The sequence below is a fragment of the Podarcis muralis genome, chromosome 3, assembly GCF_964188315.1.
Source record: "Podarcis muralis chromosome 3, rPodMur119.hap1.1, whole genome shotgun sequence".
In the NCBI taxonomy this organism is placed as follows: Eukaryota; Metazoa; Chordata; class Lepidosauria; order Squamata; family Lacertidae; genus Podarcis; species Podarcis muralis.
In genome coordinates, this window is record NC_135657.1 from 23,980,343 (window position 1) to 24,005,802 (window position 25,460).

The window sequence follows — 25,460 nt, forward strand, 5'->3', positions numbered from 1 at the left end:
TTTGGTATTGCATTGTTAAATCTGTTTTAAATATGTTTAGCGATTTCAACATTATATTTTTACTTGGTTCTAAATTGCTTCAGGACTTTATTAGTGGGAAGCAATACATAAATTTAATAAACTTAAACCATATTTTCTTCTTCTACTACTACTATTATTCCCCCCCCCCCAAAAAAAAAAACAAAAAAAACTCCTGGTAATAGGATGCCATTTGGTGACACAGGCCTTATTTCTATTCAATGTACTCAGAACTAAATTTAGGAATTCCACCACAATCACCCCACTTAGAAAGGTTTGGTTCAAGCCAGGATTGTTTTGTCTCGCCAAAACTTGAAACCTGCTTAAATGGTGTCCATGGAATTTGAAGGCTCCTTGTAGCAACTCACATCATAAAAAGGTCAAAGTTCTGCTCAATTTCCAGACTAATGGCGTTAAAAACCTATAAATAACCTGCCTAATACTATAACAGTGGCAATAAATTCACACATTCAGCTACACACACAGAGAGAGAGAGAGAGAGAGTGTTTGGCATGGCATGGGTTAAAGCTACCACTGTAATGTCACATTATAGAGATTACAATGTACTCATCATCCTAATCCCAAACTCTTATTTCTGCTTAAAACTATTATTGTAAAGTTCACAAGACAGTCAATAAAGTGAGGGTACTCCCGCAGTGCCAAAATCTGCCCTCCAATTTCTCAATAGTTTCCATTTTCCTAGTTAGCAGACCCTCCAAGTGTTCCTATTTTCCAGGGTCAGTCCTGGATTTACAGAAGTTGTCCTGGATTTTGATTTGATCCCGGAATGTCCCGCTTTTCCTTAGGGTGTCCCTATTTTCATCAGAGAAATTTTGGAGGGTATGGAGTTATGGGACCCCCGAGACAAGGAGACAAGTAACTATACAACCTTTAGAAGACATCTGAAGACAGCCCTGTATAGGGAAGTTTTTTTCAATGTTTAATGTTTTATTATGTTTTTAAATAGGCTTGAAGCCACCCAGAGTGGCTGGGGCAACCCAGTCAGATGTATAAATAATAAAAAAATTATTGTGTTGTTAAATAGGACTCCCTATTTCCATCGGAGAAATGTTGGAGGGTGTGAGCTAGTTCTCAGGACAAATTAAGAGTTTTGAATTTATTGGTGGGGGTGGGGATAGCAGCAGTGAGATACCTGAAGGTGCATCTCCACCCCCATCTTTCTGCCCGGACGCTGAGGTCCAGCGCCGAGGGCCTTCTGGTGGTTCCCTCATTGCGAGAAGCAAAGCTACAGGGAACCAGGCAGAGGGCCTTCTCAGTAGTGGCGCCCGCCCTGTGGAACTACCTGACATTTAGAAGACATCTGAAGGCAGTCCTGTTCAGGGAAGTTTTTAATGTCTGACATTTTAATGTATTTTTAATCTTTGTTGGAAGCCGCCCAGAGTGGCTGGGGAAACCCAGCCAGATGGGCAGGGTACAAATATAAAGTTGTTGTTGTTGTTGTTGTTGTTGTTGTTGTTGTTGTTGTTGTTGTTGTTGTTGTTGTTGTTGTTGTTGTTGTTGCTGCTGCTGCTGCTGCTGCTGCTGTTATATTTTTCTTCTTCCACCATTGGTTCCAGCCACATCCTCCACTGTCATGTGGCCTCCAGCAGATTAGTCTCAAGAGACTGAGCCCCCCCAGTAGAAAAAACAGTCCGTCCCCCCCCACACACACCTGGAGGCAGAGACACCTTTCTCATCATCTGCTTTTAACTGGTATTGCTGGGGGCTGGACTTAGTGCCTTTTGCAAGCCCTGCTGCACCCCATCACGGTGCAACAGTCTCTCTCCCTTCTTACTGGTAAACCAAAAGCCACCTTGGCTCTCTGCGCTCAGACAGGCACGCCAGCCTCTCCCCAGACTCGGTCGCAAGCATACGCTCTGGGACGGCAATTTAATATAAATTAGGGAAAACAGGTTGCGGTTTCGTCCTTTTAGCCTGCTCGAGTCACCCTCCACCTGAATTTAATCAGTCCTAATGGCCATTTATTTCAGCCGCAGCAGCCCAATTGGGTGTGTGTGCGTATATGTGTGTTTTACTACCAACTGTAGCTACCAGTTGGAAAGCTGCCCAGTCTCCTTTTCTATTTATCACCTGCCAATATGCCCTGGTCCAGGGACACAGCTGCAGCAACGGGGAGCCTTGACAAAGAAATCGCTTTACTCTCCCTGCCGCCACCCATCTGTTGTAATGGCAAATTAAATACCAAAGGCAGGGTCCAAAGAGAGAAGTGGAAGTGATTAGAACTTATTTGCAAAATGGCACAGCATTATAGCTAGGGGAGCCGCTGAGGCGGTGCCAAAATGGAGGGCAAGGACTTGAATAAAAGTTACATATGCTAACCGATAGGCCTAAATACAAATTCATAAATCATGTAACTAGAAATACAATGCATCTCAGCATAATGGAAAGGATTGTGACCAGGTGGCCTGCTCAGTTTGCTGGCAAGGCGTGGATGGGCAACTTCAAGGTCCTCCCAGCTCTCCTTTCTTACGATTTCCATCTTCAAGGTGGAATTGCACCAAACAGCCCTTCAAACAGTGGCTGCCTCAAAACAGAGGACTGCCCTCTTTCTGTGAACCAGGACACGCGGCCATCCTATTTACAGCTCCTAGCTTCCTCTGGAGCAGCAGTTCTCAACCTGTGGGTCCCCAGATGTTGTTGGACTACAACTCCCATCATCCCTAGCTAGCAAGGCCAGAGCTCAGGGATGATGGGAGTTGTAGTCCGACAACAAATGGGGACCCACAGGTTGAGAACCGATGCTCTGGAGTCAAGAGTGAAAAGACTTTTAAAACAGCATCTGTAGCAGTGAGAGCGTTACAGAGAGAAGAGGTAATCGACGAAAACCTCTCTCCTCCTTTTCCGTTACAGGATGCCACTATGAGAGTCATTTTCAACCAGTGTCCTGTGGCACCCTGGGGTGCCTTGAATGCTGGTCAGGGGTGCTGCGGGAAACACTGGCCTCTGTGCCTCTTTTCCCTTACCTTTGTCCTCTGATGTCCTCCAGTGCTTCTGCCTGCCAAAGGCTTGCGCAGCTATTTATTGCAGCAGCCGTGGCTATAAGGAAGGCACCTCTCTTGGGGGACCCAGCTCAGAGATCAGGGATGGCAACAGCAGCTGACCAGAGGACTCCCCAGGAGAAAGAAGAGAAGAGGAGGCTGAGGGAACACTCCCTGAAGGAGGGTGTTCGAAAAAGGGTGAGGGGCTACCGGCTCTGCAAGCAAGGGGTGACATAACTGGGCTCCTGAGGCCCACAGGGGTGCTGCAGGGAGAATGCAGTTGATCATGGGAGCCGTGGACTCAAAAAGGTTGAAAACCTCTGCTCTATGAGATCCAAAGAACATGAGCCTGCTGGATAGTCCCTGATCCTGTTCTCACAGTCACCACCCAGTTGGCTATGAGAATCCTGCAAGCAGGACCAGGATGCAACGTCAGTCACAAACAGAAAAGTTTCCCCCATGCTTGGAAGCACATCTTCAGATACTGCCCATTAATATCAGGGAGATGGATTTTCCAAATGGAAGCAGTATTGGCATAGCCATTTTCTAAATAAATATACATAAAAGCTACTCAGAAGCCATTTTTGCCAGTGTACTCCTTTTGATACTGTCAAGAATAAATATGGGAATAAGCAAATTAAAAAACTGGAACCCTTGTTTCTAAAATTTGGAATATTTGTTTCTAGTTGTTGTGCCACCAATAAATATATTCAACGGCAAGTGGTTTATATTTTGATCCATTAGCCCTCCCTGTTTACAGTCTTTTTCTTTTTTCTTTTTTGTTTCAGGGTTTATTGCAACCTGTATTTAAAAAACACCTGTAGAAGTATTCTTGAATTCAGTATCATTTTAAATAGCCCAGCATCCAGATAACAAACTTCAATAATGGGGTGATTTACGATTAGGGAAAACACACATGACTATTAAAGTCCCTTCCCCTCCCCCCCCCCCCCGGCAACAAACACACACACACACACACACACACACACACACACACATGCTTTGTTTCTGTGTCACTAAAGTGAAGTCCAAAGTAGAATATAATTTACGGCACTATAAAAAGTTTTACAACCAAAGCACAGTGAAAGCTTAAGACCCAAGTCCTTCTGTAACATGACCAAGATTTATCTTGTTAACGTTTATTTATGGGAAAGCTCAGATTGACAAGAACTTTCATGAAGTTGCTTTTCCACTGACACTTTCCCTTACTAACTGGGCATGGGAAAAGTGGGAAACAGTTCAGGCTCAATCGCGAGGCTATTCTAAACATTTTTACCTATACATTGATAAAGAACCTTCAATCCAGCAGCAGCAGAGGGCATTGGAGCGTTGAACAGGAAAGGCAGATTTGCTGCTGCCACTGAAATAGATGGGATAGCCTGCATGATACCAGGTAGGATTCTGGACCAGGTATGAAATGTGCAGATAATTAAAAACTATTGTGATTTAAAGTCCAGCCTCTTCTGGCAGTTTAGAGAGAACTATCGTAATGGTTTCTAAACAAAATGGATCTCAGCCAATGCCAAAGCAGAGATAGTTGGATGCTAACAAGTTGCTGTTACATGAGTTCCCGAGGAATAAAAACTAAGTCGGAATAGATGTTACTCCAGCTGAATGTCAGTGTAGCTTTGCTCCATCTTAGCAGGCCAATGCACTGTTTCTGTTAGGGTGTTCTGCAGAACCTTGTACTATTCTAATGGTGCTGTTAAAACTGGATTCAGCAGACACCCCAAAATAATTCCCAGCATCCTGGCACTCTCCCAACAAAGGATGGATTGTGCAGCTGAAATGCAATTGGGCTGTGTTGACACTGGCACTCAGCAAAGTGCATAGCTGTCAACTTTTCCCTTTTCTTGCGAGGAATCCCATTCGGAATAAGGGAATTCCCCTTTTAAAAAAGGGAAACGTTGACAGCCATGGCAAAGTGTGTGATGGAAAATGGCAAAATATGAAAAGTTAAAGGAGCACCTGTACCAACTTTACCTGCCAGTTTCTTACTAATATGTTGACCCTGGAGCTGTCCACACTGGCAAGCCTCATCTCCTCCCTAAGTAATTATGGAACCGAATGGAAACCCAGTCAAGAGCTCTGGACTTTTACTTTTAGCCTAAGGGGTGGTTTCAACCCAACAACCAGGATTGGAACTACTCCCACAGCAGTCCCCTCACTGAAATTTCTACTTTGTTCATCCCTCTGGTCCTTAGCCATGCACAAAGCGTACCCATAGGGTGGTTGGGAGGTCATCTGACTACATGGGATGCTACTTGATAATACTTCTGTAGTTCTGCTACCCATATGATAGCACCACACAGCCAAGAGACCTCAAGCCGGGATAAAAAGACACAGACAGATTGATGCTCAATCACCATTAGGAGTCTGAAACCCCAAATCCAATGACAACAACCCCACCCCTGAGCTGTCAGTGAGCTACCAGAAGGTGTACTAGAAGAAGCAAATATCACCAGTGTCAAAGCAATGATTCTTCAACATCAACTTCGTTGGACCGGTCATGTTGTTTGGATGCCTGATTATCATCTTCCAAAGCAACTACTCTGCTCCCAACTTAAGAATTGGAAAGCGTAATGCTGGTGGTCAACAAAAGTGGTTTAGAGACTCTCTCAAGGCAAATCTAAAAAAATGTGGTATAAACACAGACAACTGGGAAACACTGGCCTGCGTGTGCTCCAATTGGAGAACAGCCTTTACCAAAGGTGTCATGGACTTTGAAGACACTCATACTCAGGACGAAAGGGAGAAACGAGCGAGGCGGAAGGCATGCTTGGCAAACCCTCACCGTGATCAACTCCTGCCCGGAAACCTGTGTCCCCACTGTGGAAGGACGTGTGGATCCAGAATTGGTCTCCACAGTCACTTGCGAACTCACTGTTAAGACTGTGTTCATGGAAGACAATCTTACTCGGCTACGAGTGATTGCCAAAGAAGAAGATCAAAAGGTGGCACTGCTTTGAATTCTCACCCTCCATCAAGATCCATGTGGGACTGCAACAAAACAACCAGGCCCCTAGCCAGAAAGGCAGCATGCAGCCATCCTGAGTCAAGACTAATTTGCTGCCCCCCAGGTAGTGATACTTTACCTGACCGGGGTGTCCGTGTAGAATTCTGGAGGTACACGCCACTCTTGTATAAATGCAAAACTCTTTCAAGCTGAGCAGCCGTTTCGTCTATTCCCCACTGAAGTTCTCCTATAACAAGGGAAACAGCTTAGAGACAGAAAGAAACCTGGTGTACAGGAACAGCTAGGGGAGCTTTAGACAGGCAAGGTGTAGCTTCATTGTGGAGGCTAATAGAGGGCAAAATGACAGAGGTCAGGAGCAATAGATGGGGTAGCAAGGGAGAACAAACGAAACTATTATTAATCACACTTCTGTCTTTCTCCAAGGAGCAGCAAATGGGGGGGGGGCCTGGCAGACTCTTCCTATGTTCTTAACGTTCCCCCCACTGCATTCCAGTTGTTGGGGGATGATAGACCTATCTACAGTCATACCTCAGGTTACAGCCGCTTCAGGTTGCATTTTTGCGGGTTGCATTTTTGCGGGTTACGCACCCACCGAAACCCGGAAGTACCAGAACGGGTTACTTCTGGATTTTGGCAGTCGCGCATGCACAGAAGCACCGAATTGCAACCCACACATGCACAGACGTGCCGCTGCAGGTTGCGAACGCTGTGGGATGTGAATGTGCATCCCTCACGGGTCACATTCGCAACCCGAGCGTCCACTGTACAGTGGTACCTCTGGTTACGAACTTAATTCATTCTGGAGGTCCATTCTTAACCTGAAACCATTCTTAACCTGAGGTACCACTCCTGCTGCCACCGCACGATTTCTGTTCTCATTCTGAGGTAAAAGTTCTTAGCCCGAGGTACTACTTCCGGGTTAGTGGAGTCTGTAACCCGACGTGTTTGTAACCTGAGGTGTTTGTAACCCAAGGTACCACTGTATTGCCTTCAAATCCTGCATCCAGACTTCTTGAACACAGGACCAGCCCTGATGGATCAGGCCAGTGGCCAACCAGATGGCCACAAAGCAGGATTTGAGCGCCGCAGTGCTCTCCCCATCCTGTCATTTCCAGCAACTGGTATTCAGAAGCATTAATGCCTCCAACCAAGGAGAGCACAGCCATCATGGTTCATAGCCACTCATGATAGCCTTATCCTCCACAAAGGCGTCTAATCCTCTTTTAAAGTCTTCCAGGTTGGTGGCCATCACTGTGCTTCCTGTAGGAGCAAGATCCATCTTCTCTGTCTCTTCTCTCTCCTGGATCTTCCAGAGCTCAGCTTCATAGGATGCCCATGAGTTCTGGTGTTCCGACGGAGTAAGAGCATTGGATTGGCCACAGTGGGATGCAGGATGCTGGAGAGAAGGGAAGCTTTCAGTTTAATCCAATGGAGATCATGACACGTTTCTTACCTGTAGCATTGACAATCGCATCGAGCAACGGCCTCAGGGATGAAGGGGCACTGTGCGGCAGAAGATAAGTAAAGAAAAACCTACAAAGAAGGGAAAGTTGTTAGTTTTGCGAGTTTAGTAACCGCAGGACATCATAAATGAATAATAAAATTCCAGTAATTTACAAGTCTCTGAGCTATGCAGGAAATAGAACCATATTCTATAATTAAATATAGAGCTGCGGCTATATTCACACAGCTGCTGGGGGAAGCATAGACAGAGCTGCTTTGGACAAGGCCACCTTGTAACTAACTACCTGTAAATACTTTATTAATGTAGAGATTTGAAGTAAAAAAAACACACACACCATGAAGTTGATCTATTTGTAAAGCTGTCTGCCTCTGCTTGGACAAGTCTTTTTATTTATTTAAGGACTGTAAATTCAAAACGTCTTTCACGTGTCCAATCCCAAAAAGCAACCAGCCAGATTGACATCAAACCACTAATATTTTCCAGTGTTTCCCAGCAAAAGTACTGGACATATGACACAATTTATGTAAGGCGCAGAATTCAGTCGACAGAATTTGGTTTATAATTCCAATTCACATTGTTAGAATTTGAGTTACAATGCCTCAGAATAGTTCTTTTTTTCCCCTTCTCTCTTTTTTAAATGAGCCTATTTTCATTAGTGGCTCTGCATAATTTGCTACACAAAGGCTCTAAAGTCAGGCAATAACTCTATTGTCAAAATGTCACTAAGTAGCAATTAAACTTTTTGAGTTGTCCAGAACTTTTCTGGAGGCTTGATGTTAATCAAACTTGTGGGTTGAATAGGAAAAGTTGAGCAAGATTTGTAAGCTGAAAGTCTGGAGCTTATAATAGTCTCAAGATGGGGTGCAGGTAATGTTAAGCAGAATCAACTAGACTCCAAAAGAAGAATGGATACAAAAACTTTTGGAATATACAGAAATGGCAAAACTTACCAGAAAACTAAAAATTTTATACCACAATGTCATGATTTATCAAGGGATATGAAATTTGAATTTCTTCTGCCAATCCCATACTACCATTGCAGTCTATCAAGTCTCTTTTTCAGAGTGACTTTTAACAAGATGGACAGTATAAACAGACCCATGAGACATAAATTATTAGGTCATGGGCAGACTGGTAACATAAATAGGACTTTCAATGGATGCTGCCCTGTCCTTACGCCTGTCCTAAAAAGTAAGAAATAACATTTTCTCTGCATGCATAGATCCTGCTGTCAGTCATATAAAAAAGTCGCTCACACCTGGGGGAGAAAATAAAAACACTTGCTGCATGTGTGTTAAATGAAGTCATAGGAAAGAATTAATATAAGATTCGTTGGTTTGCAGATAGAATACGGAGCTGGGTTGAAGTTAAAAGTCCTTCTCAGCTCTGATGAGTGGTTTTGTATGAGCCACACTATAAAGAGTTGCTTTATTTTATAGGGTTCCCAGGCAGTCTCCCACCGAAGGGACTGACCAGACCTAGACATGCTTAGCTTCAGTAGAATGCTACATCACATGCCTTCAAACCATGCCTTGAGAACATGAAGACACATGGGGAGTAAACATAGAATCCTGATCACCAAATGAACCATAGAGAGTCAAGGCCAAACTACACTTTGCACTGCTCACACTTTAAAACAAAATGCTTTTTAAAAAAAATATTTTCAAGAAAAATCAGCTGCTGGGCTCATGTCCAGAACATGGACCCAATTGCTCACTGCTGAAAATCACCCAGTTGCTACTCCCCGCCCCTGCAAAATGTACAGTTTGTGGCAAACTTCACCTTCAGAAGCAAAAAGCTAAGGGGGGATTTTTTTCAGCAAGAATCTGTTGCTGTTCCCTACTTCGAGTTGGGAGTATGTTGCAGATCAGGGCCCTGCAGCTGATTTTTCTTCAAAACAAACATCTTGAGCGTGTTTTTGGAGAAAGTGTGAGTAATGTAACACTTTAAATTTAGCATTTATTTGGCCTTCAGAGCCAGACTGTGTTTGCTGCGTGTCTTTAAAGACATCCCTTCCAAATGTGGTCCTTCTGGATAATCAAGAAGAAAATAACTCATGAGGAAGTTACACCCCCTGTCCTAATTTCATGCAGCCCACCAGACACTGTGGGCCTCTCCAGGCCACTGTTTTTTCAGGGTCTCATTCTCTTTTGTGTTTTGTGTGAGCAGAGGCAGAGTTTCATGGGAAATAAGGGAGAGCTTGTCACTGTGCGTGTGACATCACGTGTGTCGGGAGGAGGCCACAAGGCCCACCATTACTGCGACCGGGCCCTCAAGATTCGGGGGAGCTCAGTCTGCATACTTTGGCCGGTTGAGCTGTCGTCAGCCCCATAGAGTTGGTGCCTATGTGTGTAAGAAAGTAGGTGAGAAAGTGGGGAGACCGAAAAGGGAATATGACTGCTCCAGATAGTGAGCCCAGGGTGCAACATTACCCTGGAGACGGATGAAGCTGAAACGGACAGGATGGTGGAAGGTGGCACAGAGGGTGAGAGATGAGATAGCACAGAAAAAGAGAGGATGCACTAGGCAGTCCTGCCCACTTTGGGATCTGGTGTTGCTCACTGTCCGCATGCAGGCCCTAAGGCAATAGTGGGGAACCTTGGTCCTCCAGGTGTTGCTCAGCTACAGCTCCCATCAACCCTAACAGTCAATGGGCAGGGATGATGGGAGTTGTTATTCAGCAACACCTGGAGGGCCACATAGGGAATGTAGCCTATGGTAGGGTTCCCCACTCCTGAAATAAAACCATCTCTAATATTCAGAATGGCTCTGGAGGTGGATCCCAACACTCCCAAGGAAATGTGAACCTCAACAGGGGGGAACCAAATGTTTCCCACTCCTGACAGCCCATAGCCATTCATTTCCAGCTGCTTCGATACCTGTAAGCATTGTAAAGATTCCTCTTCTCATTCATACTTTGGCATTTGCCCTCAAGAGAACAAGGCAGGCTGAAGTTTCTTGCCGGGAACTCCATGAAACAGTCCCTGCTGCTCGTGCAGGAGGCCTCCTCGATGCTGGCGTCATCCAGATCTGTCACCTTGAGCTCTCCGTCCACAATCACAAACTGCCGGGGTCGGAAATCCAAGAGAGTCACGGAGCCAAGGGGAGAGTGGGCCAGATAATGCAGAAGCTGAACTAAGCTGAAGCAGATCTGAAACAACAAGAGCCACGTTGTCACGCCTGGCTTCCCTAACAAGGCCGTCCTAGAAGGATCTGTTTATTGTTGCAGAGCATGAAAAAGAAAGACAACAGCCCTTTCATCATTAGAAACAGATTGGGTGGTTACAAGAGCCAAGTGCACACACAAGAGGATCTCTCCATCTCTCCTGGTCTTCAGCACACAAGTTTGTCCCCTTAGATGTCCCAGGGGGAAATGTAGGCTTACCACATAGGTGCACACATTAATCTTTGGAAAGCCAGCACACCATTGCAAGACCCATCTCTGGCTTGGCTTACTGGAGGAGTGAAGAGCCAGTCGTGTTCCATATATCGTTGGACTACAGCTCCCATCATCCCTGACCACTGGCCATGCTAGCTGGGGCTGATGAGGGGCTGGGGACCCCAGCAGCATCTGTAGGGCTAGAGCAGGGTTTCCCAAACTTGAGTCACCAGCTGTATTTGGACTACAGTGCCCATCATCCCTGACCTGCTAGCTAAGGATGATGGGAGTTGTAGTCCTAAAGCAGCAGGAGACCCAAGTTTGGGAAACCCTGGGCTTGAGCTCTGGAGGCAACCAGAAGCAGCATCAGGAGACAGCATCCTCAGGCAGCTAGTGGGGCTCCTTGCTGTGCTGACACTTGCCCTCGACCCTCTACATCAGGTGGCTAGGAGCTGCCATTAAAATTGCCCACAACACAGCATCACCCAAGGGCAGGGGAAGCCAAAGGAGTACCCTTCCGATGTTTTCGACTACAATGCACCAGAGCCAGCATGGTCAACGGTCAGGAAACATGGGAACTGGAGTCCTCAACATCTGGAACGCACCACTGCGGGAGTTCAAAGTTGCTTCATGCTGATCACAGCGCTGCCGCTTGCCATTGTCACATAAGCCCACCACAGACCACCAGTACAGGAGAGGGCCCAGCAGAGTTAGTTCTGCCACTTCACCCAACCAGCTGCTTTTGAGATGGTTTTGAGACAGCAGATGTGATCCTCAGAGCTGGTCCTACTGTTGGTCAAAGTGAGACAACTGCCTCAGGCGGCCAATGCGAGGGGGAAGGGGGCCAGTGGCAGCCTCTGGTCTATTCCTCCTAAGGCCACTCTCCCTTTGTTGGAAGACACAGCTCTGTATGCTTCATGGTCTGTCCCAGCCCCCCCAAACTATCATGCTGCCTCAGGTGCAGTGATGTTATCCTGCCACAGGGGGCAAAGTGAGATTCGGCTGCCAGCTGTCTTGCACTAGTCCTGGGGATCCTGGTCTACTCTGCACCCCATATTCTGAAACCTCCACCAACGGTTAATGCCTCTTCAAATTGCAGCTTTGAAACTCTACTTACGCGAAACCTGTCCTCCCAGGAAATCTGTAAAAGCTGGATCATCTCCAGAGGTGAGCCCAGTTCTGTGATGGCAGTCAGGGTGTCTGCAATGTCATTGCTGTCTTGGTAACAATATCCGTGAAGCTGCAAATGCGGATGGGGGAAAGGAGGCATTTGTACATTATTTGAATGCATGCACGCTTTTTAAAAAATATATATCATCAGTGCATTGAACTCCGCCTCTGATGTGTATTAGAAACTAAGAGGCAGTATGAATCTTTTGGTATACTTCAGTTTAGGCAGAAGGAAGGGGGGTTGTTTGCTTAAATCTGCTGCTACCCAAAAGCACCCCCGCAAGCAGAAAGCTAGTATCTCAAGGAGGATGGAGTGAAGGCTAGTTTAGAAATTTTAAGTGCTTAGATGCTGGGAGGTTTTTTACAAGTGGAAGATAAGCACCATCAGCTTACAGGCTGCATCTAGAAGGGAGACCTTTCCACATGTTAGGCAATACCCAGCACATTAGCTCAGGGCCTTCAGCCTCCAGATGTTTTGAGCTACAACTCTCAATCAGCTGTGCTGTCTGGAACTGATGGGAGTTGTAGTCCCAAACATCTGGGAGGTAAAGGTTGGGGAAGGCTGGACGACATCAATGAATCCCACCCCCCAAATGCAGCTTGACAGACAAGTCACAAAATTTATTGATTGATATATTTTTAGAAAATAAACTAAATAAAATAAACACTGAAATAATGCACTGTTATAATACAGGAGGAAAAAAATCTTCAACAGCAAATAATTTATAAAGGATTCCCATTAGATCAGTAGTGTTTTGTTTTGTTTTTTCTTTCCAAACAGCATGTCAAGAAACCCTGGGGTTTGTTCGGAAGCGTATTTGAAATTCCTCAATGAGAAGATCAGCATTTATTTTCTAAAAACGGTTATATCCTACCTTTTCAAAAGTTAGGTCCTTGGTACCGTTTGCCAACATAATATGAAACAAGTGGGACCCACAAGAAAATCTTGCAGTGCGCAGGGCTTCCTGTTCAGTTCAGCTCATGCCCCTTCCTTGGTTTCTTATGCCTCCCTCAACACTCAGATAGCATTCTGGGACCACTGAACATGCTCAGGTCCCACTGAGCTGTTGTGGGCGTCCCCTAAACCTCAGGATTTTGCCAAGCCTGGCAATACCTCTCTCTTGCGCAGGGTATGGGGAATATTGATTCCAACATGGGACCCACGGGAGCAGCCATTTTAAAAAAAATTACTGAGAGGGGATGTCTTGGGAGTGCACAAAAAAAGTGGGGAGTCAGAACTGGCCCATGTATAAGCCACCCCTAATTTAGATATTTCAATGCAGTTTGGCCTATTTACACTTCTGAGCAATGACACAGTACGGTGCAGTGGTACCTCGGGTTATAGACGCTTCAGGTTACAGACTCCGCTAACCCAGAAATAGTGCTTCAGGTTAAGAACTTTGCTTCAGGGTGAGAACAGAAATTGTGCTCCGGCAGTGCGGCAGCAGCGGGAGGCCCCATTAGCTAAAGTGGTGCTTCAGGTTAAGAACAGTTTCAGGTTAAGAACAGACCTCCGGAACGAATTAAGTACTTAACCCGAGGTACCACTGTACTGGAGGAGATTGCCAGTATAACCAGGGAGAGGAAGGAAAGGAGAAGCTGCCACAAACTTTCCTTCTGTCATAGCAAGAGAATTTTACCATGCAATGCTATACAAAGGGGATTTTTTTGTTTGTTTGTTTCTCACCCCCCCTTTTTTTTCTTTTTTAAAAATTGCCCTAGATACTTTTACACTTTGGCCACACACATTTTGACACACAGCCCTTTGGGGGACTGATCAAGTTTCAAGGTGGCACCCAGTTTGAAAAAAAGGTTAGCCACCCCTGCTATAGATGTCTTGGTAAAGGTAAAGGGGACCCCTGACCATTAGGTCCAGTCGTGACCGACTCTGGGACTGCGGCGCTCATCTCGCTTTATTGGCCGAGGGAGCCGGCGTACAGCTTCCGGGTCATGTGGCCAGCATGACTAAGCCACTTCTGGCGAACCAGAGCAGTGCACGGAAATGCCGTTTACCTTCCCGCCAGAACAGTACCTATTTATCTACTTGCACTTTGACATGCTTGCAAACTGCTAGGTTGGCAAGAGCAGGGACCGAGCAACGGGAGCTCACCCCGTCACGGGGATTCAAACCGCCAACCTTCTGATCGGCAAGTCCTAGGCTCTGTGGTTTAACCCACAGCGCCACCCATGTCTTACTTAGATGTCTTACTCAGAATCAAATGTTTCCAGTGGAACTTATTCCCAGGTAAGTCTGCACAGGACTTACTGCCGCTTTAAAATGTGTGAAAGAACGTTCACCAGCTTTGACTCTTGCAACCCCATGCCAGAGATCTGTCATTGTCTGGGGAAACCGAGCCTTTCAAAAAATGTATGGTTGTATGAAGTAATTACTCCTTGTCTGAAATAAGTGCCTTTGCACATCAAAACACTGCTTTTAGGAAAGGGAGCATCGGACAAATGGGAATGTTAAAAGCGGGGGGGGGGAGGAAACTGAAACCAGCAATAGACACTTTGGCATCAGATCTGTACTTGTGGCAGTTTTCTTACACCTTAATTTCTGGGGCAGAGAACTGGGAAGGGAGTGTTAGGCCAAGCAAGCAAAAGTCAAACAGAAGCAGAAGGGAGCTGGCCTTTCAGGTGGAGAAAAAGAAGAACTTTAGCAGGGGGAACTGTGTTGAGGAATTGCCTGGAGCCCACCAAGACAAATTAAAAGTGATGCCAGTTCTGGGATGGAGGCCTACATATAACAGCATGAAGACTGGCCATTAATTCCAGTGATTCCTACCAGTAGCAGTTTTCAATGCCAAACGCTACTTGTTACAACAAGGTGAAGGCAGCAAAATCCTTTGGAACTGTGGACCGTTTGCAGTGACCCCAGACCCCAGACTGCCAACCTTTGCTCTGGAGGGGGCTGCATTTTGTTGGGCGTAGTCTGCCAAGGGCCAAATTCCAGGGGGTGAAGCTTGCAAACCTGCATCTCGCTCGCTCGCTCTCCCCCTTATTAATTTAATTATTATTGCATGCATATTCCCCCACCCTTTCCTTCAATGAGCTCAAGGTGGAAAACACAATTCTTTATCCCTCATTTTACCTGCGCACAACAACCCTGTGAGGTAGGTTAGGCTGAGTGAGCTTCATGGCTGAGTGGGGGTTCAAACCTCACTTTAACCACTATAGGTTTCATTTCCACCTCTTTCTGTTGCATCCAATTCAGGGCTTCTCCCACCCATCTAATTCTTCCTTGGGCACATCCAGGCAGTGTGTATCTGCCACATTTTACCGCTGCACCACTAGCCAGGCCTTTCCCGCTCCTTCAGATTTCTTTTGGAGGTGGGAGAGAACAACAAATTACGGCGACGAAAACGAACCCTTTTTCAGACGCGCCCCCTGCCCAAACAGAAGCCAAAGGTCAGACAGGACACAAAACCCGACATGTTCGAAACACAAAATAAAAGACCCCTAGTAAGCTGCCGTCAATGGGTAGAGATAGACAAACAGAAAACCCTTTCTGGCTTAAGTGAGATTTCCAAAGCTGGATTTGTCGAAAAGAACACATGCCAAGAAAAGGCCTTAGCAAAAGTGTTGCTTTTCTATGCCCAGAGAGGAGGAGGAGGAGGAGGGAGGGACAAAATGTTCCAAAAAGAGAAACAGTTAAAAGCCAGCTTCTATGTAGCAAGGATGATGCAAGTGCAGAATAATTCACAGAAAGGCATTTTTCCTATAATCCAACCCAGCACTGCATGGAGGTGTTCTGCTCTAGTTACCGCCTCTGACCACTCTCCCTCGCTGCTCCAAATGCCTGGAATTCCCCTCGGAATTCTCTTCCAAACCAACCTTAAAGCCTGCGACATCCACAAATGCTTTGACTTAACCCCTCCGCTTTCTTCCCCCAAATGAAACAAACCCCGAGACTGGGACCTGGGAGACTCTGGATTCGAATCCCCACTCTGCCGTGGAGCTCACTGGAAGAGCCAGTCCCTGCCTCTCAGCCTCACCTGCCTCACAGGGTTGCTGTGGGGATTAAATGAAGAGGGGGAGAACCCATCTATGCCACCTTGAGCTCCTTGCAGAAAAGGGAGGGATAAAAACACAATAAATACTCAGAGTAGACATGACTTAAGCTAAGTTCACTAATTTCAATGGGTCTACTTAGAGGGATACCCCCACCCCAATAATTTGGTTACTTATACTAGTTTTAAATGTTTCCCAGATTTTATCTGCATGTGTTTTCGTTACTACAGTGGTACCTTGGGTTACAGACGCTTCAGGTTACAGACTCCGCTAACCCAGAAATAGTACCTCGGGTTAAGAACTTTGCTTCAGGATAAGAACAGAAATCGTGCTCCGGCGGCGTGGCAGCAGCAGGAGGCCCCATTAGCTAAAGTGGTACCTCAGGTTAAGAACAGTTTCAGGTTAAGAATGGACCTCCAGAACAAATTAAGTTCTTAACCCAAGGTACCACTGTATATACAATTACATCAATGGTTTTGTGTGTATTCTAGCTGTGTTTTCTTGACAGTTTAGTTGTGTACACAGCTTAGAGAGTTCTGACCAAGCGGTCAAAAAAATCTTGCTAAATGAAAATAAATACACACTGGCACACAGTGTAAATTTCAATGGTGAACGCCTGCCTTTTGCTTACGTTACTATGGAAGCGTCATTTATTCCAGTGGCACTTTGTAAATAATAATGGAACTAGGGAGTCTGACAAATTCCAGAGGGAGGGGAGGAACCACTATGAATCTGCCCTGCCCCATAATGCTGAGCCCCAGTTCTCCTCCAGATTGGTTCACAATCTGAGCCACAGAAGGACACCTTGGTTGTCGGTGCCTGGGCACTCCCTGCCTGCCTGCTTAGCCCTAACGTAAGAACATAAAAATAGCCAATGGCCCATCTAGGCCAGCATCCTGTTCTCACAGTGGCCAACCAGATCCGTGTGGGAAACCCGCAAGCAGGATTCAAGCAGAAGAGCCCTCACCCTTCCTGTGGAACACCAGCAACTGTTAGTCAGCAGCAGTACATTTCCGAGCACAATTCAAAGTTTTGGTGTTGACCTTTAAAGCCCTAAACGGCCTCGGTCCAGTATACCTGAAGGAGCATCTCACCCTCATCATTCTGCCCAGACACTGAGGTCCAGCGCCGAGGGCCTTCTGGCAGTTCCCTCACTGCGAGAAGCCAAGTTACAGGGAACCAGGCAGAGGGGCTTCTTGGTAGTGGCACCCGCCCTGTGGAATGCCCTCCCACCAGATGTCAAAGAGAAAAATAACTACCAAACTTTTAGAAGACATCTGAAGGCAGCCCTGTTTAGGGAAGCTTTTTAATGTTTAATAGGTTACTGTATTTTAGGGTTTTGTTGGAAGCCACCCAGATGGGTGGGGTATAAATTATTATTAATTATTATTATTATTATTATTATTACTACTACTACTGTTTCTGACCGTGGAAGCAGAGAACAGCCATTCAAGTTGCTGGCTCCTGTGGGTGGGAGTTCCATAGTTTAACAATGTGCTGTGTGTAGAAGTCCTCTCTCTTATCTGTCCTGAATCTTCCAGCAATCACTACCTGGACTGGAGATGCCAGAGAATGCAAATGCTCTAGCACTGAGCCACAGCCCTTCCGAATGTTTGAATAAAGGGCTTAGCAAATGCCACTGAAAAAATATTCTATTACTCCACTTCGCATACTCCAGCACTGAGCCATGCTGGCTCACCCTGAGAGGCAGCCAAGTTCTGAAAGATGCAAGGATGTTGTTAGGGAAGAGCGAGAACATTTGGCCTGACTCGGCCTTTCAGATCACATTCTTTATTTGGATAATTATCTCCTACTTTTCCAAGAGGGAATCAAACTAAAAAGGTGGCTTAAAATAAAAAATAAGTTGTTGGGTTGTTGTTGTTTTATTTAAAAAAAAAAGATCACAAGAAAGGAAAGCTAACAAAGAGCAGTTAAACAGCATCACATTAACTGTAGTCAACAGCAGCAGATTGAAAGGCGATAAGACATGTTGCTATTCGTAAAGATTTTCTCCCTGCTGCTCCATCCCCTGGAAATCAAGCAGCATTAAAAAATAATAATAACTGCATCAAATGTTCTTAACACAATACTTTCGGAAATTTCATCTTGACTCATACACAGGCTTGCCACAAATACATACACACAAAGGCACACTCCCCACCCAAAAAAAGATAATCACAACTTCAAATGATGCCCCTGGGGGGGGGGTAATCCCCAAATCCACAGCTGGGCAACATAATTCTGTGTCACCGGATAGCAGTGGCTGCTGTTTGGTTGGTCTTAATAAAAGTCATCACTCAAGCTGTGGATTTTTATTTTTGAGTTCTTCTGTAACAGACCAACACAGGTACCTTTGCTTTTTGTGTGCCCTGGAAAAAAATATGCTATTTTCATGACAAGCAATACCATGGGGAGGCATATCAAAATAAACTCAAAATCTATTTAATTTATGAATTGCTTCCCAAGAAGCATTTCAGATTTATTTAATTTCATAAAAATTATGTGCTGCTTAATTGTTTTTAAAAAAGCAAGCTTCAAAGCAGTTCACAAGAAGAATAAAACACAAGGATGAAATCATCAGTAAAAAAATAGTTGAAAATATCTATTTAAAACATAATTTAAACCAAGAATAAACTATATATATATCCGGCATTCTACATATCTTGCCAGAATGAAAATTGTTTTTGCAGGTGCCAGAAAGAGTAATAGTGAAGGCGCTTGACTGATGTCAACAGGCAGGGAGTTTCAAAGTTGCCACACTAAAAGACTCATTTCTTACAAATGTGGAATGAGTGTTTACATAGCAGTTGTAACAGTGTCAGTTCCGCAGACTGAAGCGGTCAAGTGGGCATCTATGGGGTAAGGATGCAGTTAACAAACTACAACGCCCCATAAATCTTTGGGGGAAGAAACGATGTCATTTTAAAGCGGTATTCTACGGCTTTAAATGTGTAGCATAGACAGGATCATAGCGAAAGTGCGAAGAATTCAGAGTTAGGAATCCCTGGCTCTCCTTGCATAACTTCCTACAGTGCTCAGTGTTCCTGGGCTGGCGAAATGGAATGACTCTTCAACCAGCTCTTTAGATGCACCCTTTATATCTCCAGCCTGTTCCGACATAAAACTGCCTTCTATTGTAAACCTCAGTTGTTCCGAAAGGGTACTGAAATTAGTCACAACGGGCCCAAGAACAGGCCTTTTGTGGTGAGGATTTTGAAGAAAAAGCAGATGAGGGCTGTCACCCGCTCCTATTAAAGAAACAGCAAACTGGAACAGACCCCTTAGGGAGTGATTTACATGAGACGAATAATAGAGGGTGTCGAAAGATGCAACTTGATAAATTGGGCTGCATTTATTTTGAGAAAGGGCAGTTTGGAAAGCAAGGGAGGGAAGTGGGGCCTTTTATTCAGGTACATTTTTGCCCGCTTCCTGTTAAAAACTACACTGGGCCTCCCCTCGCCTTCCCCAATTTCCCCCTAAGCCAGAATCTGCAGTCCAGCCCTTTCAGAGCAGAGACCTCCGGCACTCGTCTAATAATGACACGGATAGTTATGGCTGGTTTGCAATTGTATCAGCTCTGGGCTTCCAACGGCAGCAGAGTTCTTGCTAACAGATCCTTTCCTCACTCTTAAAGGCTCAGGATAACATCTGGGCCTTTGGGGAAGCATTCTCGCAAGAAAGAAGCACTTTGTGTAATTCATCTTTCCACGCCAAGCTGCATCTGTCTTCCCCTTCAACCCACCTCCTGTCTCCTGCCAGCCCCCTCCAGCAACCTTCCTTGGACCGTGGTGGACTCCAGCAAATTGCCAGGAGGTGGCATTGCTTTGACCTCACCACCTCGCTTCACCCTCCATCAAGAACCCACCAGGATAATAATAATAATAATTTTATTATTTATACCCTGCCCATCTGGCTGAATACATGCATCACCTTGAGATGTCTTGTCCACAGCAAGAAGACAACCAACCCTCAGTGAGAAATCTTCTGCTGGGGCCATCATGAGTCAGTGCAAAACAGCGAAGAAGAAGAAGAAGAAGAAGAAGAAGAAGAAGAAGAAGAAGAAGAAGAAGAAGAAGAAGAAAGAAGAAGACTGTAGATGCTCCAGTAGGTTTAACTTCATGGTTACTTATCACAGAAAATTCAACTACATTATTGCCTACTTTTAGCATCTTTGTTTCCTGCTTTTTCCCCAAGGAGGTCCAAGCAGAACAAAGGGCATCACGCCCCCCCCTCCCCATTTTGTCCTCATGTAACCATGAGAGGTAAGATTAGGGTGGTGATTTATCCTCACCCTTCTTGAATGAGCAGAGATTTGAATCAGCATCTACTGGTCTGATAACTCTCAAATTCATGACATCACAAGGGGAGAGATAGTTTGATATCGAGCCTGTGGTTGGACTGGGCCCTATGTGTGTGACTTTACTGGCAAATCAGAAAAAACATTTATCATATTTAATCAGTGGCTATTCTACTAATACAGGCATCCCCAAACTTGGCCCTCCAGCTGTTCTGGGACTACAACTCCCATCATCCCTAGCTAACAGGACCAGTGGTCAGGGATGATGGGAATTGTAGTCCATAACGGCTAAAGGGCCATGTTTGGGGATGCCTTTACCCCAAGGAGGCTTTCAGCAAAACAAAAAAACACCACACCAAAGAAACACATAAAGACAAAAATTATCACATTTTAAAATGACTTTTTCCATTTTTTCCCATTGCCAGCAACATTCCAGATGTATACATCTAGGATTGCCAAGTTCAGCCCCTAAAAGCTGGAAACAGATGAGTGGAAGCTTGTTTTTATCAACATGCACCGAAGACACACACACCCCTCCAATAAAGTCTTCACTGCACGGTGGGGAGGAAATAAGAGAGCTGTTTGGACAGACCCCATTCCCAGGGAGCCTCTTTGGGGTGAACAGAACCCTAAGAGAAACACACCACATTTCCATAGTCCCTTGACGGTTACAATCAGCTTTCCTTCCAGTTGGCGCTAACATCAGAAGAAGAATTGTTTGAGACGAGCTGTTTATGACCGGCTGAGCCCACATGAGGCTTATAATTATGTTTGATTACAGTAAATCAAACATCACTATTGTCTCTTTACAATCACAGCCATTGTTTGAAATTAACAGCTAAGTTACTGCAGTTACCAAGCAAAGGATTTCTCTGTCTTCTCCAGACTGGGAGGTGGCGGCAGGTACAGAGTCAATATGTGAATATGCCTGCTGTTTTCCACGGTATTATATAAAAATCCAGGACTTTGGTGAATCTTCCCCCTCCCCTCCCCACTTACAGGTCAGGAGAAAAGAGACAGACAGGCCATCAGCAGAGTTTGATGGAGGAGGACTGCAAAGCAATTAGTGGGGCTTCTAAATCTTCAGATACAATAAGTCAGTGACCCAGATCCCCCCCTTTTCTCAAATGCCCCTCATTATTAAATCAACCTTAATGAGACACTCTCCTCCGCTGCTGCTCCTCCACCACCTCCCTTCATTCCAGAACAAACGACATTCTCATTTTGATCTGCACCTGCCCATCACAATGGCTGGCAGGGGTGGAACCACACTTGGTGCGAGATGTGGAGGAATTGAAATTGACAAGCAACTTGAAATCCCCCATAAGGCGTGTGTGTGTGTGTGTGTGTGTGTGTGCATATATACACACACATTTTTGTTGTTCTTATTTAGAAGCAGTTGTTATTGTTGTTTTTTAGAAGCAGTAGTTGTAAGGGGCCGAACCAGCTCATGTATTTTCTTTGCAAATATGTGGTTTTTTGGTACCGGCAGGCCTTCCACAGCTGAACTCTCCCCCATATCCCTTCATCTTGTTCTCTGTGTTTCTTCCGATTTTCTCAGTGTCCACGGGGCTGGGAGCAGCGCCCTTATAAGAAAAGGCATGGGCTTGTTTACTTTAGAAAAAAGAAGGCAAGTAAGCGGGGGACGTCATAGAGGCGTGATTATGTTTTTCTCCCTCATAATACTAGAACTCTGGCCATCCAGTGTTGGAAAGCTCAGGACAGACAAAACCAAAGCACTTCTTCACACAGCGTACACTTAAGCCACAGGGTCTGCTACCAACAAGGGGCAGGGATGTTGACAAACTCAAATTGCTTTAAAAGTTATTTGTAGACAAAATCGTGGAGGATAAAACGGTCAATGGCTAGGCTTAATCAATCATGGTTGTGATGGTTGTGGGCAGTGGCGTAGCGTGGGTTGTCAGCACCCGGGGCAAGGCAAGTAATTTGCGCCCCCTAAGCTGTGGATTTGCCCTAACCCCAGATGTTGCGCCCGGTGCGGCCACCCCCCCCCCGCACCCCCCACGCTACGCCACTGGTTGTGGGTGTCCTCTGGTGTCGGAGGCAATATGCTTCTGAATACCCGTGGCCGGGAAGCGTAAGTGGGGAGGGTCTCTTGCCCACTGGCATCTGATTGGCCACAGTGAGGAGAGGATGCTGGGCTGGACAAGCCATTGGCCTGATCTATTGAGGTTCTCCTTACGTTCTCATTTGGCACATCTGGACTCCTGAAGGCAAATGCTTATTTATTTTATTTTATTTATTAATATATGTGTGTTCCTGTCAAAATTTAGTACACAGAAAAGGGAAATATGGTGGAATTCATTCTTTTTTTTTTAACTCATTAGAAAAAAATGAATCAGTTTCTTCACATTTTAGGCTCATCATTCGACTAAAGGCATCCATGCTGATTCAAATTGCAATCGATCACTCAATTACATTTTCTTATAAATTAAACAGCTGTTCTGAAGCATTTGTGCATTCAGTCTATTTATATCCCATTAAATGCTTTAAGAAGAAAAGGGGGGGGCACTTTATTTTTAGAATATGAACTAGCTATTATTACCTTTAAGAAAAAAACCCAAGAGTCAAAAACAGACATTTAGCTGCCTGTCTGCACCCCAGCTGAAAAACAAAAGTAGTTTGTCCATGTTTGCATAATGTGACGTTCTTATTTCTAGGCGCCAGGCAAAAAACATTCCTCTTTAACCAGGCCTTTGGTTGATTGACATCCTATGCCCTTTTAAAATGGGGGGGGGGGGTTTGCAGGGAGGGCTATTGGTTTGTTTTTATTTGATAATGTATTTTGCAGTTTTATATTCTGATTTAATCCTGTGAACCACCTTGAGATCTGCAGGTATAAGGTGGTATATAAAATGCAATAATAATAATAATAATAATAATAATAATAATAATAAATTCTGCCTCCCCTCACTGAGCACTGTGAGTACCCAGCCCTAAGACATCCTAGTTTCTTCTTCCTGCAAATATAGACAACCCATATATTCAATGATGTACCTTAACAGGTGAGTGAACGCATGTGGATTATGGGGAGAGAGAGAGAGAGAGAACACCCTTGAGGTAGTAAAGTCCCAGGATATGCAAGGCCTTCAAAGTTCAAACATGCACCTTGAATTGGGCCCAGGAGCAATCTGGTAGTTGTCATAGAACAGGATGAGTTTCAGAAGGCATGGAGCAGTTTTCTGCACCAGGTAAGAAGGCTTCCAAGTCACCTTCAAGGGCAGCCCCACAGAAACTGTGTTGCAATAATCAAGCCTTGACCTCCCAGAGGCATGGGTCACCAATGGAGCAAGAGTTGTCACGTTCAGAAACAGTAAAAGCTTTCTAATGATCCAAAAATGGGGAAAGAATGTCAACCTGCCACTGAATTTACTATTATATTTTCACTGCACAGAGAAGGATGCCACGTGGATTTCAAAACTCATGTATGGGAATGTCTGGAGCCAGTACTGCTTGAAGGGAATTGAAAGGGTAAAAAGTTTGTGTTGAGTGATCCTGTATATATATATATATATATACACTCTGAGATTCCAAGCCACGAGTTCTTATTTCTGATTGGAGATTACAGGCTGCTCCAGAATAAGGGGCTATTTGTGGATAAATAGGCTAATTCACTAATGCTTTGGAGGCCCGTGGCAACCCGTCACTCACCGTAGATGGATGTGCTGCTGAGCTGGAGAGAAGAGCAGGAGAATGGGTGGTCTCCAGTGTATTCCCTGCACTCAAGGAAGCAGTAAAAGGAAAATGAGCTTCTGTTCTTGAAAGCTCTCTACACTTTCTCTGGACACTAAGAGCTTTGCTTTAGGAAGTTCGCCTAAACAGGTTGGGTTTATTTAGAAAGGCTGTCCCCTCCTGTCAAAATTAAATCAGAAGTCAGAAGGGCCTGGGGTAGGGGTGCCAAGGGATGGAGTTTCAAGCTTTCCCAGAAATTTATATAAAGAGATCAGTGAAGTGATGCTTTTTGCAAGAGGCTGGTTTTGCCATTATTGACTTCAGAGGACGAAGGATGAAATCAGAAACTAAGATTATAAGGCAGAAGAAATGTTGTCACACAAATGCATGCAAAATTAATCTATGGAAGTCTTGGCCAGAAACTTAGATGGTGAAGAATGTGTCTCATGCATGAAGGAGAGGCTAATATTCATTATTGTTCCAAATTATTATTATTATTCTTTGTTTGTGTGTTTATATTATAATATTTGCATTGCATCTTTTTTTGCCAGGGTGGTTTTATAAGAAATAAAATAAAAGCAATTGAGGGAAGTGGGAAACAATATGTAAAACCAAAATAAGATAAACTCAAGCAAAACCGTTAAAAAGGTCTAGAAAATATGAACGACTCCACTGGCACTGGAAAGATGGACAGAGTAGTAGGCACCAGGTGAACAGCACCACTACCAAGAAGGCCCTGTCTCTCTCATTGCTGGTATACACCTTAACTCAGATGTGGGGAGCAAACAGAAGGTAGCCTCTGAAGAAGGCTTGGCAAGGACCAGGGGCAGAACATCTGCCTGGCATGCAGAAGGTCACATGTTCAATCCCTGTCATCTCCAGGTAGGGCTGGGAGGGTCCCTTGATCTGAATCACTGCTAGTCAGTGTCAACAATGCTGAGCTTGACAGACAGATAGTCTGTCTCAGCATAAAGCAGCTTCTGAAAAACTTAAACACAGATAGGCTTATATGAAGGCAGGCAGCCCTAAATGGGATCTCGGAGTTTAGAGGACCCTCTTTATGCTGAGGCAGAAGTGGAGAGACAGTTTGCAGGGGTTTCTGCCTTTAACATCATCATTATTATTAGCAGTAATAGTAGTAGTATTTAATGAAAAACTGGTTGATGCCAAAAATAGGCTTCTAAATGGCTTCCAAAATATAAAGGCCAATTGCGCAAACATTAAGATATAGACATTCGTAATTAAAATATACACTAAGGCAACAGTGCAGCAATTAAAACAGGAGGCTTCGGGCTGTACTGGGTGCTTCCCAAAAATATTGGGGCTGGCCAGCATTCAAAATATGATTCTGGACTAGATGGAACTTTGCTGCAAGCCAGCAGGGTTGTCCATAGCATCCTTACAGAATCCAGCTTCCAGCATGGAGACAAGCCCAGTTGAAAAAGAAAATC

The 25,460-nt window shown here is 44.9% G+C and overlaps 1 protein-coding gene across 1 annotated transcript in view; it reads right to left on the minus strand.

Moving 5' to 3' along the window:
• The window catches only part of PKDCC (protein kinase domain containing, cytoplasmic), a 42,963-nt gene that overhangs the window by 11,364 nt on the left and 6,139 nt on the right, over positions 1-25,460 (minus strand). The window contains exons 2-5 of the mRNA XM_028724773.2: positions 11,956-12,078; positions 10,339-10,610; positions 7,448-7,527; positions 6,113-6,220 (exon numbers count right to left, since the gene is read on the minus strand). Coding sequence (XP_028580606.2) covers positions 6,113-6,220; positions 7,448-7,527; positions 10,339-10,610; positions 11,956-12,078 — 583 coding nt within the window. The remainder of the gene's footprint in view (positions 1-6,112; positions 6,221-7,447; positions 7,528-10,338; positions 10,611-11,955; positions 12,079-25,460) is intronic.